Raw genomic sequence first — 18022 nt, forward strand, 5'->3', positions numbered from 1 at the left:
GCTGAGGGAGTGAATTAGGGGAAATAGAAGAGAAATTCAAGAAAGATGCAAATTCAACATTAAGGCAAGGGGGAACCTTAGAGGAAGTTAGGCCTGGTAGACCAGGGGAAGAGATGAAAGCAGCAGAGGCAGTTAAATGAATGGTCTCTATCTTAGTAACAAAAAGTCTGTGAGTATATTGCACTTATTATTGGAGGTGGGTGGAGGAGGCAGGGGAGGGTGGTTTAAGAAAATGGATTGTGGTGGGGAACAGAAGCCGGGTGTTTATCTTTGCCTCCCCGGATGATCTTTGAAAAGTGGATAGTTTTAGTGATGGAGAGCATTACCTGATAATGCTTTAAGTGGTCGAGCCAGATCTGGTGATGAATGATTAAACTAGTTATTCGCCAAAGTTTGCGTCCCTTGGACTTCATGGAGCAGAGATGAAAGGTATACCAGGGCAACGATTAGAATGCGAAAGAGTAACAGTTATAGTGGGCTGCATTTTACATCAATGGCAGACGTAAACTATGGCGGTCCGCCTGTGCAGACCACACATTGCGGAGCTGCAGTGATGTTAAATGAGGTGGCTCATTTAAATGGCCGGGGAGGACCACCCACCCCAATGACACGAAGGGGTGGCCTGTCTGTCCCCGACAATTGCATCAGGTGCCGACGTCATTTTTAAAGGGCTTTCAGTCCTTCCATTTAATTGAAACGTTTAAAGAGATGGTGATTTAAAATTGATTCCAAAAAATGTAATAAATGTTTCCAGCCTCTCTCCCACTCCTTCACTAACCATACAATTCATTCCTTGCCCTCTCCCCGCCCCAAAAACACTTCCCCTGACCACCTGACCTGCCCCAGCCGAGTTCATGAACTTTTAATTTCAGCCCTTCCCACCATCCTCGACACCAATCAGATTAGTTTGACCCCGCTCCACACCCCACCCACCCTGGCACTGAAAACTTACCTGCTCCCCCCTTCCCACCAGTGTTCCACCACGGATTCCCGGACAGGTATCCGAAGGCGTGGCCACCGGCACCAATATCACACTGGGATGGATGGCAGGAGCGGGTAAGTAATCAATTCAGTTAGTTTAGTTAACAAATTAACATATGCAAATTTTGCTCCCGTTGCCGAGTGGCAGGGGGCCACCACAAAGCCTCGCCGCCGCCTGCAACATCGGGCCAGACCTTCCCAGAGTCGACGCCAGTGGCAGGCCTCTCCCAGAGGCATTTTTTGCGCCCCCACCCCCACCCCCACCACCACCACGACCCCAATGTTGGAGGGGCTGTAAAATCCAGCCCAGTGGAGGCAAGGACATCAAAGGTGGTGAAGAGGATGTGATTTAGCAAATCAGTAGCTGCTGAGATATCATGATGAATTAAGGATCAAAGGCTAAATATTTGGGAATCTGAGAGGGCAGAGGTAAGTAGTTTGAGGGAGATTTTTTCCAGGGTCAGACATAGAAAGAAGTGGGCTTAAGAGGGGGAAGGCGAATGTGGGTCAAAAGCGACACAAGGAAATGATAAGAGATTGCCTTTTCAGTGACAGTGTTGATAAGGGTATCAAGACCATGTGAGATAACAAGATCATGTATATCATGTGTAGAAGAGTTTATATGAAGGGAGGGGTTTAGGGAGGAAAGGAGTGCAGTAAACTAGAGGAGAGAGAACAAGAGTTGAGATGGAGGTTGAAATCACTGAGGATGAGAAGTTACTCGGTGCAGAGGCAGAAGGAAGAAAGTAGAGAATATATCTCAATGAGAAATTTGGAGTGATATTTGGGTAGGCGGGAGCTTCAGAAATTGCATCAATCCAAGGATGGCCAAAAGCAGCTGGGCAAACAACAAATAGTTTAGTCTGTAGGAAGTGGTCTAGCAAGTGAATATTTTCCACCATTCAAATTGACTGAAGCTGAAATCGTTATCCAATAGCCAATTTATTCTAATTGGGGTTACTTGGTAGACCAGGCCTATGCTAAACCAGTGGCATAGAGACTGAAAAATACAGGTGTAGTAGAACAAAGAACAAAGAAAATTACAGCACAGGAACAGGCCCTTCGGCCCTCCAAGCCTACGCCGATCCAAATCCTCTATCTAAACCTGTCGCCTATTTTCTAAGGATCTGTATCTCTTTACTTCCTGCCCATTCATGTATCTGCCTAGATACATCTTAAAAGACGCTATCGTGCCTGCGTCTACCACCTCCACTGGCAAAGCGTTCCATGCACCCACCACCCTCTGCGTAAAGAAATTTCCACGCATATCCCCCCTAAACCTTTCCCCTTTCACTTTGAACTCGTGTCCCCTTGTAATTGAATCCCCCACTCTGGGAAAAAGCTTCTTGCTATCCACTCTGTCTATACCTCTCATGATTTTGTACACCTCAATCAGGTCCCCCCTCAACCTCCGTCTTTCTAATGAAAATAATCCTAACCTACTCAACCTCTCTTCATAGCTAGCGCCCTCCATACCAGGCAACATCCTGGTGAATCTCCTCTGCACCCTCTCCAAAGCATCCACATCCTTTTGGTAATGTGGCGACCAGAACTGCACGCAGTATTCCAAATGTGGCCGAACCAAAGTCCTATACAACTGTAACATGACCTGCCAACTCTTGGACTCAATACCCCGTCCGATGAAGGAAAGCATGCCGTATGCCTTCTTGACCACTCTATTGACCTGCGTTGCCACCTTCAGGGAACAATGGACCTGAACACCCAAATCTCTCTGTACATCAATTTTCCCCAGGACTTTTCCATTTACTGTATAGTTCACTCTTGAATTGGATCTTCCAAAATGCATCACCTCGCATTTGCCCTGATTGAACTCCATCTGCCATTTCTCTGCCCAACTCTCCAGTCTATCTATATTCTGCTGTATTCTCTGACAGTCCCCTTCAGTATCTGCTACTCCACCAATCTTAGTGTCGTCTGCAAACTTGCTAATCAGACCACCTATACCTTCCTCCAAATCATTTATGTATATCACAAACAACAGTGGTCCCAGCACGGATCCCTTGGAACACCACTGGTCACACGTCTCCATTTTGAGAAACTCCCTTCCACTGCTACTCTCTGTCTCCTGTTGTCCAGCCAGTTCTTTATCCATCTAGCTAGTACACCTTGGACCCCATGCACCTTCACTTTCTCCATCAGCCTACCATGGGGAACCTTATCAAACGCCTTACTGAAGTCCATGTATATGACATCTACAGCCCTTCCCTCATCAATCAACTTTGTCACTTCCTCAAAGAATTCTATTAAGTTGGTAAGACATGACCTTCCCTGCACAAAACCATGTTGCCTATCACTGATAAGCCCATTTTCTTCCAGATGGGAATAGATCCCATCCCTCAGTATCTTCTCCAGCAGCTTCCCTACCACTGACGTCAGGCTCACCGGTCTATAATTACCTGGATTGTCCCTGCTACCCTTCTTAAACAAGGGGACAACATTAGCAATTCTCCAGTCCTCCGGGACCTCACCCGTGTTTAAGGATGTTGCAAAGATATCTGTTAAGGCCCCAACTATTTCCTCTCTCGCTTCCCACAGTAACCTGGGATAGATTCCATCCGGACCTGGGGACTTGTCCACCTTAATGCCTTTTAATATACCCAACACTTCCTCCCTCCTTATGCCGACTTGACCTAGAGTAATCAAACATCTGTCCCTAACCTCAACATCCGTCATGTCCCTCTCCTCGGTGAATACCGATGCAAAGTACTCGTTTAGAATCTCACCCATTTTCTCTGACTCCACGCATAACTTTCCTCCTTTGTCCTTGAGTGGGCCAATCCTTTCTCTAGTTACCCTCTTGCTCCTTATATATGAATAAAAGGCTTTGGGATTTTCCTTAACCCTGTTTGCTAAAGATATTTCATGACCCCTTTTAGCCCTCTTAATTCCTCGTTTCAGATTGTGCCTACAATCCCGATATTCTTTCAAAGCTTCGTCTTTCTTCAGCTGCCTAGACCTTATGTATGCTTCCTTTTTCCTCTTAGCTAGTCTCACAATCTCACCTGTCATCCACGGTTCCCTAATCTTGCCATTTCTACCCCTCATTTTCACAGGAACATGTCTCTCCTGCACGCTAATCAACCTCTCTTTAAAAGCCTCCCACATATCAAATGTGGATTTCCCTTCAAACAGCTGCTCCCAATCTACATTCCCCAGCTCCTGCCGAATTTTGGTATAGTTGGCCTTCCCCCAGTTTAGCACTCTTCCTTTAGGACCACTCTCGTCTTTGTCCATGAGTATTCTAAAACTTACGGAATTGTGATCACTATTCCCAAAGTAGTCCCCTACTGAAACGTCAACCACCTGGCCTGGCTCATTTCCCAACACCAGGTCCAGTATGGCCCCTTCCCGAGTTGGACTATTTACATACTGCTCTAGAAAACCCTCCTGGATGCTCCTTACAAATTCTGCTCCATCTGGACCTCTAACATTAAGTGAATCCCAGTCAATGTTGGGAAAATTAAAATCTCTTATCACCACCACCCTGTTGCTCCTACAGCTTTCCATAATCTGTTTACATATTTGTACCTCTATCTCACGCTCGCTGTTGGGAGGCCTGTAGTACAGCCCCAACATTGTTACCGCACCCTTCCTATTTCTGAGTTCTGCCCATATTGCCTCACAGCTCGAGTCCTCCATAGTGCCTTCCTTCAGCACAGCTGTGATATCCTCTTTGACCAGTAATGCAACTCCTCCACCCCTTTTACCTCCCTCTCTATCCCGCCTGAAGCATTGGTATCCTGGGATATTTAGTTGCCAATCATGCCCTTCCCTTAACCAAGTCTCAGTAATAGCAATAACATCATACTCCCAGGTACTAATCCAAGCCCTAAGTTCATCTGCCTTACCTACTACACTTCTTGCATTAAAACAAATGCACCTCAAATGTAATCTTCTTGTGGAAACTGTTGCCAAGTTGTTCACATGAGAAAAAGACAATCGTGCAGGCCTCCACACAAATACTAGAAACTAGAGTTTTTCTGAAAATAAACAGGAATGTTTCCTTAATTGCTTCATAGGTTAAGACAGTGTGTAGGGAGCCATACAGACCTGAATATCTCAGGTTCAAGCTACAAAGAAATGTATTAAGAATAAAACTGGACAGACCACTCAGCTTCGATTTAGGCATCAGATTCGAATATGTCAAAGACACATCCAGCTCAGTCGACCGTGCAAAGTCCCCCTCACCAACATCTGGGAACTTGTGCCAAAATTGGTAGAGCTGTCACACAGATGAGTCAAGCAACAGCCTGACATAGTCATAATCATAGAATCGTACCTATTAGCCAATATTCCATCAACGACCCTGGGTATGTCCTGTCCCACAGACCCATACAATGGTATACATTCAGACGGGAGTGGCCCTGGGAATTCTCAACGTTGACTCCAGACTCCATGGAGTCTTGTGGCATCAAGTCAAATAAAGGTAAAGAAACCTTCTGCTGATTACCACCCATCAGCCTCCCTCACCTGATGAATCTATGTTGACCACCACTTGAAAAAAGCTCTGAGGGTAGCCAGTGCACAGAATGTATTCTGGGTGGAGGACATCAGCACTGAATGAGCTCTGAACGATGTAGCTGCCAGACTGGGCTTGTGGCAAACGGTGAGAGAACTGACACGAGTGAAAAACCTATTTGATCTTCACCAATCTATCTGTCCCCATTGCATTTATCCATTATAGTATTGGTAGGAGTGACCACCGAATAGTACTTGCAGAGATGAAGTACTCTCTTCACACTGAGGACACCCTCCATCCATTGTGTTGTGTGGCATTATCACCGTGCTAAATGGGATAGATTAACAACCAATCTCACAGCTCAAATCTGGGAATCGATGATGTGATTTGGGCTACCAGAAGCAGAATTATATTCACCCACAATCAGTAATCTCATGGCCCAGCACATCCCTCAATCTATAATGACCAACTCTGGTTCAATGAGGAGTGTAGAAGAGCATGCCAGGAGCAGCACCAGGCATACCTGAAAATGAGTTGCCAACCTGGTGAAGCTACAACACAGGACTACATGCATACTAAACAGCAGAAGCAGCAAGCTATAGATGGAGCTAAATGATCCCACAACCAAAAGATCAGGTCAAACCTGTCGAATTTCCTGCACATCCAGTCATGGATGGTGGTGAAACAACTAATGGGAGGAGGAGGCTCTATGAACATCCCCATGTTCAATGACGGCAGAGCCGAGTAATCAGTGCAAAAGACAAGACTATCTTCAGCTAGAACTGCCGACTGGATGATCAATCTCTGCCTCTTCCTGAGGGGCCCACCATCACAGCTCCCAGTCTCCAGCCAATTCAATTCATGCCACAAGATATCAAGAAACAACTGAGGACACTTTATACAGAAAAGGCTTTGGTCCCCAAAAACATCCTGATAGTAGTGCTGAAGATTTGTGCTCCAGAACTAGTCGTGCCTCTCGCCAAGAAGTTCCAGTACATCTACAACACTGGCATTTACCTGACAAGGTGGAAAATTACCCAGATATGTCATGTCCCACAAAAAGCAGGACAAATCCAATCTGGCACCATAAACCTATTCTCAATCATGCAGCAAGACCTGGACAATATTCAGGCTTGGGTTGATAAGTGGCAAATAATATTTGTATGACACAAGTGCTAGACAATAACCATTTCAAACAAGGGAGAGTCTAACCACCTGCCCTTGACATTCAACGGCATTACCATCGTCGAATTCCCTACCATCAATATACTGGAGGTCACCATTAACCAGAAACTTAACTGCACCTCTCGAGTCCCTTCCGAATCTCCAATGGCATGAAGCAGGGATGTGTGCTGGCCCCGACCTTATTCACCATCTTTTTCAGCATGATGTTGCAGCAGGCAACGGAAGACCTTAAGGAGTGAGTTTCATATGCTTTGGGACTGATGAAGGCCTTTTCAACCTCAGGTGTCTTCAGGCTCACACAACGACACAAGAACTTCTTTTCGCTGATGCCTGTGCTGTCCTGGCCCACAGTCAGTCAGACCTGCAACGTATAACAACATGTTTTTCCGAGGCAGCACAACTCTTCAGATTAAAAATCAGTTTGAAGAAAACTGAAGTTCTGCATCAGCCTGCACCCCAAGAAGAATAAAGACCACCAAGCATTGTCATCGAGGGAACTGAGCTGAATGTCCTCAAGCAATTTACTTATTTGCCACCATAGACAAGGAAGTGGACAATAGGCCCGCAAAAGCAAACAATATATTCGGCCGTCTCTACAAACAAGTGTTGAGCAACCACAGCCTCAGAGCACAGACCAAACTCAAAGTGTACAAAGCCGAAGTCATCACCACTCTTCTGTATAGCACCAAGTCATGGGTCCCTTACCGCCGTCATGTACGCCTTCTAGAACGCCTCCATCAGCGCTGCCACTGCAGCATCGCCTCCACAGCATCCTCAAGATCCGCTGGCATAACCACATCACAAACATTGAAGTCCTGGGAACAGCCAGCATCACCAGCATTGAGGTCAGCCTCTTGCAATGCCAACTGCATTGGGCGGGTCACATTGCCCGGATGGACGAGTCACGTTGCCCGGATGGACGATAGTTGCCTGCCCAAGATCGTGTTGTATGGTGAACTGACCACAGGTAAATGGAACAGAGGGGCCCCATGCAAAGGTTTGAAGGACTCTTTGATGAAGTCCCTCTCTGTGTGCCACATCAACCATCGCCTTTGGGAAGTGCAGGCCATAGATCGTGATGCCTGGAGTTGCTACATCAGGAGGGCTAAAGACACCTTTGTGACTGAGTGAAGAGCCAGCATAAAAGAGAAAAGGAGGAGAAGGATAGATCCATTTTCCCTCAGCAGCGACTACACCTTCATTTGCACCCGCTGTGGGAGAATCTGCCAGTCATGGATAGGCCTGACTAGGTACCAGTCGGCCTGCAACTGATGACGACAACCTTCCCAAAATCTTCATCCGTGAAGAAATGCCAAGAGAAGAACTGCACTAGTCACATGAATATTGTGGCTACAAGAGCAGCTATTCTGCGGTGAGTGACTTGCCTCCTGACACCCCAAAGCCTGTTCACCTCTTATAAGGCACAAGACAGGAATGTGATGGATTACTTTCCACTTGCCTGGATGAATGCAGCTCCAACAACACACAAGAAACTTGACACCATCCAGGACAAAGCAGCCCAGTTGATCCATACCCCATCCACCACCAGTGCACTGTGGCTATACTGTTTACCATCTACAAGATGCACTGCAGCAACTCGCCAAGGCTTCTTTGACAGCACCTTTCAAACCCAAGACCGCTCCCACCTAGAAGGACAAGGACAGCAGGTGCATGGGAACACCATCACCTCCAAGGTTCCCTCCAAGTTTCACACCATCCTGACCTGGATATATATCTTCTATCGCTGACGGCTCAAAATCCTGCAACTCCCTCTCTAACTGCACTGCGGAATAACTTCACCTGAAGAATGCAGCTTACCATCACCTTCTCAAGGACAACTAGGGAAGGGCAATAAATGTTGGCCTTGTCAGTGATGCTCACATCCCATGAATGATTTTTTAAAAATTCTTGTTCTGTGCTGAGTAACTGATTTCACACAAGGCACTGTAACTGATATTAGCTTCTCTAGGTTAGGAAGAAAAATCAGCCAAGAGTCTCACTTCTGATTGCTAGGCACTGATCCCCTGCTGGAAGTTCACTTACGAGGATGTTAGGTGAGTGGAGGATTGGGTTTATTTGTGATGCCTGCCACAGCCTAATAACACTAACTGTAGAGGTCACACAAGAATGGCTACTTTAATAAGATACCACAGGGCCCTGGTGCCTATAGAACTGTTTCCCTACAAAGAGTTAATGCCTTCCTGAGGGAAGGAGGTAGAGAAACTGGCAGTAAAAAGGGGGGGGAAATAAAACTTCTTTTAGTTTATGAAACTGTAGGTATAACTATCAAACTGTTGGCTAACAGCCATTCACACACAGAAGACACCTTTTATTTTTTTCTTAGCTTTTCACAGGCAGACTCACAAGAAGGGCGGAGTTGTTCCAGTTCAACTGGTCGAGACAGCACTCCGTGCCTGTGAAGAATATTTAAACACCATGGACCACAAGGATATTGATGTGAGTCTTGATACACCACCGGCAGTAACAGAACAATGCTGGGAAGAGACCATCCAGCAGTACTATGAGGTCATTCAGTAAGTACTACTGGTTCATCCAGCTGTATAATTGTGCTAGAAACATTCACTCTCATATCCTATAATTTCATTTTTCAATACTGATACTATTTCCAATGATTTAATATTGACTTTGGAAGTCTCTGTTGCTTCTATTAGAATGTGGTTTGTTAAAATGCATTGGCAACACAATATCACACTAACATGGATGATTTGATCCAGGCATGGAATTTCAATACAATGTACTATTGCTAATATCCCTCGATCCAAGTATCTATCCAATGTACTATTCCTAGCACTCTTGTTACATGTATCTTTTGATTCAAGCATGCGGTCTCAATGTACCATTCTCATTAAATAGGGTAATTGATTCAAGCATGAAATCCCAAAATACCCCCATTCTATTGTCGAAGATTTAATCTAAGGGCACAGAATCTAAATTACTACCCTCCATCATTTCTGTTGTATACTGTGTTTGATCCAAGCATGGCATCCTAAGGTGCCACATTACGTCTATTACATAGAGGGTGTAGGGCCGGAGAATCCTAATATGCCTTTCCTATCATTCTTGTTACCAGAGTATGATCCAGGTACAGATGGATAATGTATCATTTTAATTCCTGTTTTTACTGCTCAGAAGTTAAAATTTATGTTGAAATACTCTAAGTAGTTAAGTCATCAAAACTATAAAATAAATAATTGTTGAAATAAGCTGTTCTATTGTACTTAACTCACTGTTTTGTAATACACTTAAAATGGAAAACAAAGCCTAATTAATTTTCTCTTTTTCCTCACCCCTTGTTGAAGTCTCCTTATGGATGAGGGGACAGGCTGGAGACCTGCTTCCTGACATCCACTAATGGCAGCTATTTTCAGGCTTGTATCAGAGCAGTTCAAGGAGACCTGCCTTCCAACCTTCCCACTGAGGATGTGAAGAAATTCCTGGTCTCCAGACAGCCCTTCCTCATAACAATAAGGTTGACAATTGGAATACATCCACAATGGCATGCTTGAGATTTGGAATTCACTGTAAACATAAGTCAAAGAAATTCTGTACTTTATTCTAATGAAAAATATATTCACTTGAGTATCACCATTCCTGCAAAAAAAATGTAGTTCATCTTAGATATGTTTTTGACTTCAGCTGCTTTAATGTGATCATTAACTTCCACTTAGAAAAGAGTCATACATGATTTTGGCAAATATTGTTCAACCTTGCAGTGGTTTATTAAATGTGTCACAAAAGATTTTAGTATTGATCCCACAATGAACTCGACCCAGTTTCCTGGGTCATGGGTCATTAGATATTCGTGGCAGTTTTCTGGTGAGATTCCTATCATCAGGGGGGAGCCTGTCAATGTATAATCAAGGCAGTGGGAAAGCATGACCAACACTGCAGCACCTGAAGAAGTGAAATCCACAATAAAGGACCACATGACTCCAAATAATGGTGAAGTGCATTGACTGAAGTCAAAAGCTAGGCCTTCACCAGTAGTGATTGGAGGCAGATGAGGACTTTAGCACACCTTTCCCTCCGTTTGATGTGTGTGGGGCCATTCTCACTGTGGCTCCAGGCCTACCACCACTGGTGTGCCTGGCAGTTCTGGAGGGCGGTGAAAACAGGGGTTGACCTGAGAGGAATGGGTCAGGATCCCAAATCCTAGGCCAGCATCTGAATTCGGGATTTAGGGAAAGAGCAGCCAGCAGCAGTCTTCAGGGGTGGGAGGTGGGGTGGTGTTGGGGTGTGGTGGGTGGGAGGCAGGGATTAGGTAAGAGAATTGAGGGAAATTCAGCTAAAGGTCGTGAGGCAGCAGTAGGCCTCAATCCCTCATTACACAATTTCCTTTCTGCTTTTGCTACTGTACCACACAGTTAAGGGTGGGATAGTAAATTCAAATCCAGCCAATATTTAGATATTTTTAGCTGGTTCATGCTCATGGTGATTGCTTTCCTTAATAAACATGGGTCCACTGAAACACAGAATAACTAAATGCAGCACCAGCTGTCAAACATTACAGGATAATTTTAACCTTTTAACATGGATGGGTTTGGGTTGGGTGGAAAGTTAATATTTTTAAAACTTTCAAACACAAACCCAACCCACCTTAAACCCATCCACTTATGGGGTTGAATCTTCTGTGCCCGTCACCAAAGTTGGCGGCAGGCGAAGAAAACAGCGGCCCACCCATGCCGGCCGCATATTGTGGAGCCGCTGCAGTCTTCCATGCGGCAGCTCATTTGAAAGACCGGGCAGGTCGTTCCCCTCAATCACGTGGAGGGGGAAATCTGTCTGACCCCGGCAATTGCGACAGCTGCCTGTGCGCAGACGGTGACCCATTTTTAAAGGGCTGTCAGCCCTACCGACAGATTTAAATATTTAAAGATAAAGTGATTTTAAAAAAATTAATACATTTATTTTTCCCCTCTCCCGCCCCCAATAACCATAAAATTATTAATTTTCCCTTTCCCCACAAAACACAACTGTACAATCTGACCTTCTCCCCCACAAACTGCATAAACGTTAACCTCCAACCCTTCCCACCATCCCCTACACCAATGATGTTACTTTGACCCCATTTCCCCCACCACCCCCCCCCCCCCCCCCCCATACTGAGAAACGTACCTTCTCCCCCCTCCCGACCAGTGTGGCACTTCGTTTCCCCGGATGGGGATCCGGAAGCGCGGGGGTGCTGGCCACCGGGCCGAAGATCGGAGCGGGAACTCAGGCAGCGACGTATGATTAATTCATTGATTGTAATTTATTTAAATATGCAAATGGAGGTCCCATCACTGAGCGACGGGGGCGGGGGGAGCCGCCACGAGGCCTTGCCGCTGCCAGCAATATTGGGCTGGGCCTTCCCGGAGTCGGGGTGTGTAGCGGCCCTCTCCCAGAGGCATCTTCAGGCCCCCCCCCCCCCCCCCTGCCATGGACCCCGACACCTGGGAGAGAACTAAATCCAGCCCATGGCATTAACAGAGATGGAGCCAGGTGGGTGGACAAGCGACCAACCACCTCTCAGGGGGAGGGTCCGTCATTTAAATATCGGTATGTGGCGTCGAGGTTACAATCAGATCAGTCATGATCTTATTGAATGGTGGATCAAGCTCAAGGAGCTGTGTGGCCTACTCCTGCTCCGAATTTGTATGTTCATATGTAACCTCCCCAGAGATCTCCCCCAGCCTTGCCCCACCATTATCCGATGTCCTCATTGCCCATCCTCGCTGCCCCTCCCAAGTCCACCATGGTGCCCCCCCACCCCACAATCATCTCCATGGACCCACTTTGATCTCCACTCCCCCCCCACTCCCATCTCTGCCCCCATCCCCACTATTGATGTCCCCTCCTCTCCCAATCTCTAAAAGTGTGGGGTCAGGGAAAAGAATGAGTTAGTGTAGGAGATGATGTTGATGATCTTAACACATTGAGGCTTCAGGGAGGGAGAGTGTTAAGTCCTCTATCTCACTCCCATATATTAATAATTAAATGATATAAAATAAACTTTTCCCAACATACGGACATGTTGAACCAAGCATGGGATCCCAATGTTCCACTCCTAATACTAAAAACCAGGCAATTGAGTTTTCTGAAAGTTTATAAACATTAATTCATCAAAATTTGAAATTAATAAAACATCCTGTTCCATCATTAAATGTAAGCTTCAAATCAAGAATAAGCTTCTAAAAACCATTTCCTATTTGCACCCAGGAGGGTCTCAATCTAAAAACATAAAATGCTGTGGTTCAACTTGTCACAATAAAGTCTGCCTGAGTTGGTTTAAGGAAGCTACATTTTTGTACATTTGTATTGCATTGTCATGTGTCTTTGTCTCAGTGAGGGAGCAACAATTCAGAACTGGAAGATCTATGCTGCATTGTGTGAAAATATGCTGCAGCAGCTACAGGCGGTGAATTCACAGCTGAAGATGGAAGGAAGGCGTAATATCTGGATTGTGAAACCTGGAGCCCAGTCTCGTGGTAGAGGTAATGGAACAGAGTCAGAAATCCAAAGTGACCTGCAACCTTGACTGCTTGAAACAAAGCTATAAAATCTAGTTTTGTGCCTAAGGGGAGAGGGAGCATAAATTACTAACACACCCCATGTATCGGAAAGAGTCTGCATTACTAAGATACCCTTAGACTGCTCTTTGTATGGGAGGGTCAACATTACTGATGCACCCTCTGTGTTTCCCTTTTACAGGGAGGGGTTTACATTACTGATACATCTTGTTACCTTTTGGGTTTTTTTGCTTAGGTGTTCATGGCTAGATGGCAGGTCCCATAAGCAAACCAGATTCTTTATGAACTGAAACTTGCATTTAATTCACTGTCACATGCAGGACAGAGAGCCCAGATTTAATGAATCCTTAATTGCAGTACATTTCTCGCTGCAGATTTCCCGTCACACACACTCAGCGGTTTTAAGGTGGAAAATAACATGTCACCAAACCAGTGCATACAGCCTAAAACTATTTGGTTAGTTTTATTTATACATTAAATATAAGAATCAAAAAGACACACGGAGCTATTAAAGGTGCAATAAGCAAATTTGCACAATGGATAAACTCTTTCAAAGCTAAGAGAAATGCTGAAAATTTGTAATCCTTTTTAATAGCTTTTGAGTAACAGTCGCTAATGGAAGTTACGTGGTTGATGACTTCCTCACTGAGTTCCTAACATAAGAATATAAGAAGTAGGAGCAGGAGTGAACCATACTGCCCCTCGAGCCTGCTCTGCCATTCAATACGATCATGGCTGATCTTCTGTCTCAACTCCACTTTCCCGCCCAGTCCCCATATCCCTTGATTTCCTGAGAGACCAAAAATCTGTCTATAATCAATGATGAAGCATCCACAACCCTTTGGCATAGTGAATTCCAAAGATTCACAACCCTTTGAGTGAAGAAATTTCTCATTATCTCCGTCGTAAATGATCACCTCCTTATGCTGAGACTCTGCCCCTGTGTTCTAGATTCCCCAGCCAAGGGACACAACCTCTCAGTGTCTGCAAAATCTTGTACGCTTCAAAGAGATCACCTCTCATTCTTCTAAACTCCAGAAAGTATAGGCCCAATTTACACAGCCTGTCATCATAGGACAACCCTCTCAACCCAGGAACCAATCTACTGACCTGTGCTATACTGCCTCCAATGCAAGTATATACTTCCTTAAATACGGAGACCAAAACTGCACACAGTATTCCAGATGTGGTCTCACCAAAGCCCTATACAATTGGAGCAAGACTTCCTTATTCTTGTACTCCAAGCCCCTTGCAATAAAGGCCAACATGCCATTTCCCTTCCTAATTGCTTGCTGTACCTGCATGTTAACTTTCTGTGTTCCTTGTACGAGAACACCCAAGTCTTTCTGAATATCAACATTTAGAAGTTTCACCCCTTTTAAAAAATAGTTCATTGATGTTTAGAGCAAAGCAGGGAACCCAAGACTCAAGAATCTGTGCATTTTCAATACATCTTTTATTTATTTAGAGATACAGCACTGAAACAGGCCCTTCGGCCTACCGAGTCTGTGCCGACCAACAACCACCCATTTATACTAATCCTACATTAACCCCATATTCCCTACCACATCCCCACCATTCTCCTACCACCTACCTATATACTAGGGGCAATTTATAATGGCCAATTTACCTATTAACCTGCAAGTCTTTGGCTGTGGGAGGAAACTGGAGCACCCAGCAGAAACCCACGCAGTCACAGGGAGAACTTGCAAACTCCACACAGGCAGTACCCAGAACTGAACCCGGGTCACTGGAGCTGTGGTGCTAACCACTGTGCCATCCTGGTGCTGTTAAACCATATGCTAATAATGTCGTAAATGAGCATCACCTACCTTCCCAGTATAATGACTCCTGGCACCCAATAATTGACTAAATTGCTTTCCAGCTCTACCCTTTCATCCTAGGAGCAATAAAAGTAACAGCTGCAATTAGAATAGAGTGAATTCCTTAGAAGTGAGTTAGGCAATAACTATTTACCATACAGCCACCGAGCAAAGGAATTTCTCTTGCAGAGCTGGAACCATTTAAAAAATTTGAATGCAATAAATACATTTTCTATCATGCACTCTCCGTGTTTTCCCTGTATGCAGGGCAGTTTACATTACTTCAGTGTATCCCTTGTATAAAGGGAGGATCTACATTACTGATCTGTCCTTCAATGTGTCCCTGTTTTGAAGGATGGTTATTTTTCAGACAGGAGGGAAGTATACAGTTGTGTTCCCCACGAGTTGGTATTAGGGTCACTGCTGTTTTTAATGTGCATTAATTACCTGGACTTGGGTACATTGTGCGTAATTTCAAAGTTTGCAGATGACACAAAACTTGGAGATATAGTAAACAATGAAGAGGATACTAACAGATTTCAGGAGGACATAGACAGACTGGCCAATGAGCATACATGTGGCCGATGAAATTTAACTGAGAGAAGTGTGAAATGATATATTTTTGTAGGAAGAATAAGGAGAGACGATATAAAATAAATGGTATAATTTTAAAGGGAGTGCAGGAACAGAGAGACCTGGGGAGGGGATCGGTATGTTTGGTGTCTGGGCGAGATTGGAAGGTCCTCAGGGGTGGGGGTGGTGGGGGGAGAGTGTCAAGGCCTCGTTGGGAGATCGGAAGGATCTTGGCGGTGGCGGGGGAGATTGAAAGGGCCTCAGTGGGGTTTGAATAGAAGAGCTCTGGAGAGGTTGAAAGAGTCGGTGGTAGAGGAGATTGTAAGCCTTGGGGGGAGATTGGAAGAGCCTCATGGGGGGAGATCAGAAGAGCCTCTGGGAGCAGAGATCAGAAGGACCTCAGTGGGGTGTGATCAGAAGAGGCCCAGGGGAGGTCGAAATGGTGGTAGAGGTGATCGTAAGCCTGGTGGGGGATATCAGAAGGGCCTCAGGGGGCAGAGATCGGAAGGGCCTTGAGGGTGGGGGAAAATTGAAAGAGCTTTGGGGGTAGATTGGAAGGGCCTCGGAGTGAGGGGAGATCAGAACAGTTGGTGTGGCGGAGATCAGAGGCCTCATGGAGAAGATTGGAAAGGTTGGGAGGGGCTGGCCTATCATGGGGGCTGGGTAAATCAGGTAAACTAGATCTTGCATGAAGTGGAAAGGCACATATCTCCTGAATTGAGGAGTCTTCCACTCCTTTTAGCTGACGGGTTTCCTGAGGCCTGCGGCAAAACTGGCCAGCCAGAGTTAAATTTAAAATAATGGTTAATTCTTATATTTAAATAACCAACCTGCGTTCTATGAACAGATTGGTTACACGGCCCCCAGTAAAACCAGAAGTGGGCTGGTTGGATGGGGTTTCAAATTTTTTACATTTTTACATGCCTTCTGACCCATACCCATCCATTTAAATTTCCCCCATTATGTTCAGTTCTGTGCACCACACTTTACCAAGGAAATGAAATACTTAGAGTGGATACAGAAGGGATTTAGTAGAATGGTGCGGGACTTCAGTTATGTGAAGAGAATGGAGAAGCTGTTCTCAGAGCAGAGAAGGCTAAGAGATTTAACAGAGGTATTCAAAATCATGAACTGTTTTGATGGAATAAATAAGCAGAAACTGTTTCCAGTGCAGAAGGACCAGTAACCAGAGGACTCAGAGTTAAAGTGACTGGCAAAAGAACCAGAGGCAACACAGGGATTTTTTTTTTTACACGTTTTGTTGTGATGTGGAATGGAGTGCCTGAAAGTGTGGTAGAAGCAGATTCAACAGTATCTTTCAAAAGTGAATTAAATAAATACTTGAAGGGAATAAAATTACAGGACTATGGCAAATGAGCGGGGGAACTGGTCTAATTGAATATCTCTACCAAATAGCTGGCCTGCATCTGTGCTGTATCATTTGGTGATTCTTTGATTTTATACATATATTTCTCTTAGTGTGTTCCTCGAATTGGAGGGTAGCAAGTGTGCATTGTCAGTACAGCCTTCAGTGTATCTTTTGTTGATTGCCCGCACCCGTGGCCAACTATTTGCCTGTATTGTGGAATTAGACTCATAACACAACAGGACAGGAAAGACCATTCGGCCTGTTGGGTTCATGCCAGCTCTCTGCAGAGCAATCCAATCAGTCCCATCCCCAGCTGTATCCCCATAGCCCTGTAGGTTTATTTCCCCCAAGTGTTCATCCAACTTCCTTTTGAAATCTTTCATTGTCTCTGCTTCTACCACTCTCGTAGTCTGTGAGTTCCAGGTCATTACAACTCGTTGCCTAAAAGAATTCTTCTTCACATCCCCCCTGCATTTCTTGCCCTAAACCTTAAGGGTTAGATTTTACAGACCCCTCGACGTCAGGTGTCATGGTGGGGGTGCCAGAAAAATGTCTCCGGGAGAGACCCGCCACGGGCCTCGACTCTGGGAAGGCCTGGCCCCATATTGCCGGCAGCGGTGAGGCCTCGTGGTGGCCCCCCGCCACTTGGCGACGGGACCAACATTACCAAAGTCAAAAAAATGCTAATCAATGAATTAAATACTTACCTGCTCCTGCCATCCATTCTGGTGCCATATTGGGTGGTGGCGGCCGCCATGGCTGCGCCCTTGGAACTCCGAATGGAGATCTGAAGGCACAGCCATACTGGCTTCCACCACCTAATATGGCACCGGAATGGATGGCAGGAGCACCATTCGGAGATCCCATGCAGGACACTGGTGGGGAGGGGGGAGCAGGTAGGTATTTCAGTGTGGGGTAGGGGGAGCAGGGAAAAACTATTCTGATTAGTGCAGGGGATGATGGGAAGGGGTTGAAGGTAAAAGTTAATGAACTTTTGGGGGGAAGGTCAGATACACAAGGTAAGTATTTTGTGCGGGGAGAGGGCAAGGAATGAACTAAATGGATATTGGGGGGTTGGGGG

At 45.4% G+C, this 18022-nt stretch overlaps 1 protein-coding gene across 2 annotated transcripts in view; it reads left to right on the top strand.

The window, feature by feature from the left end:
• Positions 1-18022, top strand: part of ttll3 (tubulin tyrosine ligase-like family, member 3) — an 83182-nt gene that overhangs the window by 54444 nt on the left and 10716 nt on the right. For both annotated transcript variants that reach the window (XM_068051946.1, XM_068051948.1), the window contains 2 exons: positions 8991-9180; positions 12992-13140. In XM_068051946.1, the coding sequence (XP_067908047.1) occupies positions 8991-9180; positions 12992-13140 (339 nt within the window). The remainder of the gene's footprint in view (positions 1-8990; positions 9181-12991; positions 13141-18022) is intronic.

This window comes from Heterodontus francisci, chromosome 19 (assembly GCF_036365525.1).
Source record: "Heterodontus francisci isolate sHetFra1 chromosome 19, sHetFra1.hap1, whole genome shotgun sequence".
NCBI lineage: Eukaryota > Metazoa > Chordata > Chondrichthyes > Heterodontiformes > Heterodontidae > Heterodontus > Heterodontus francisci.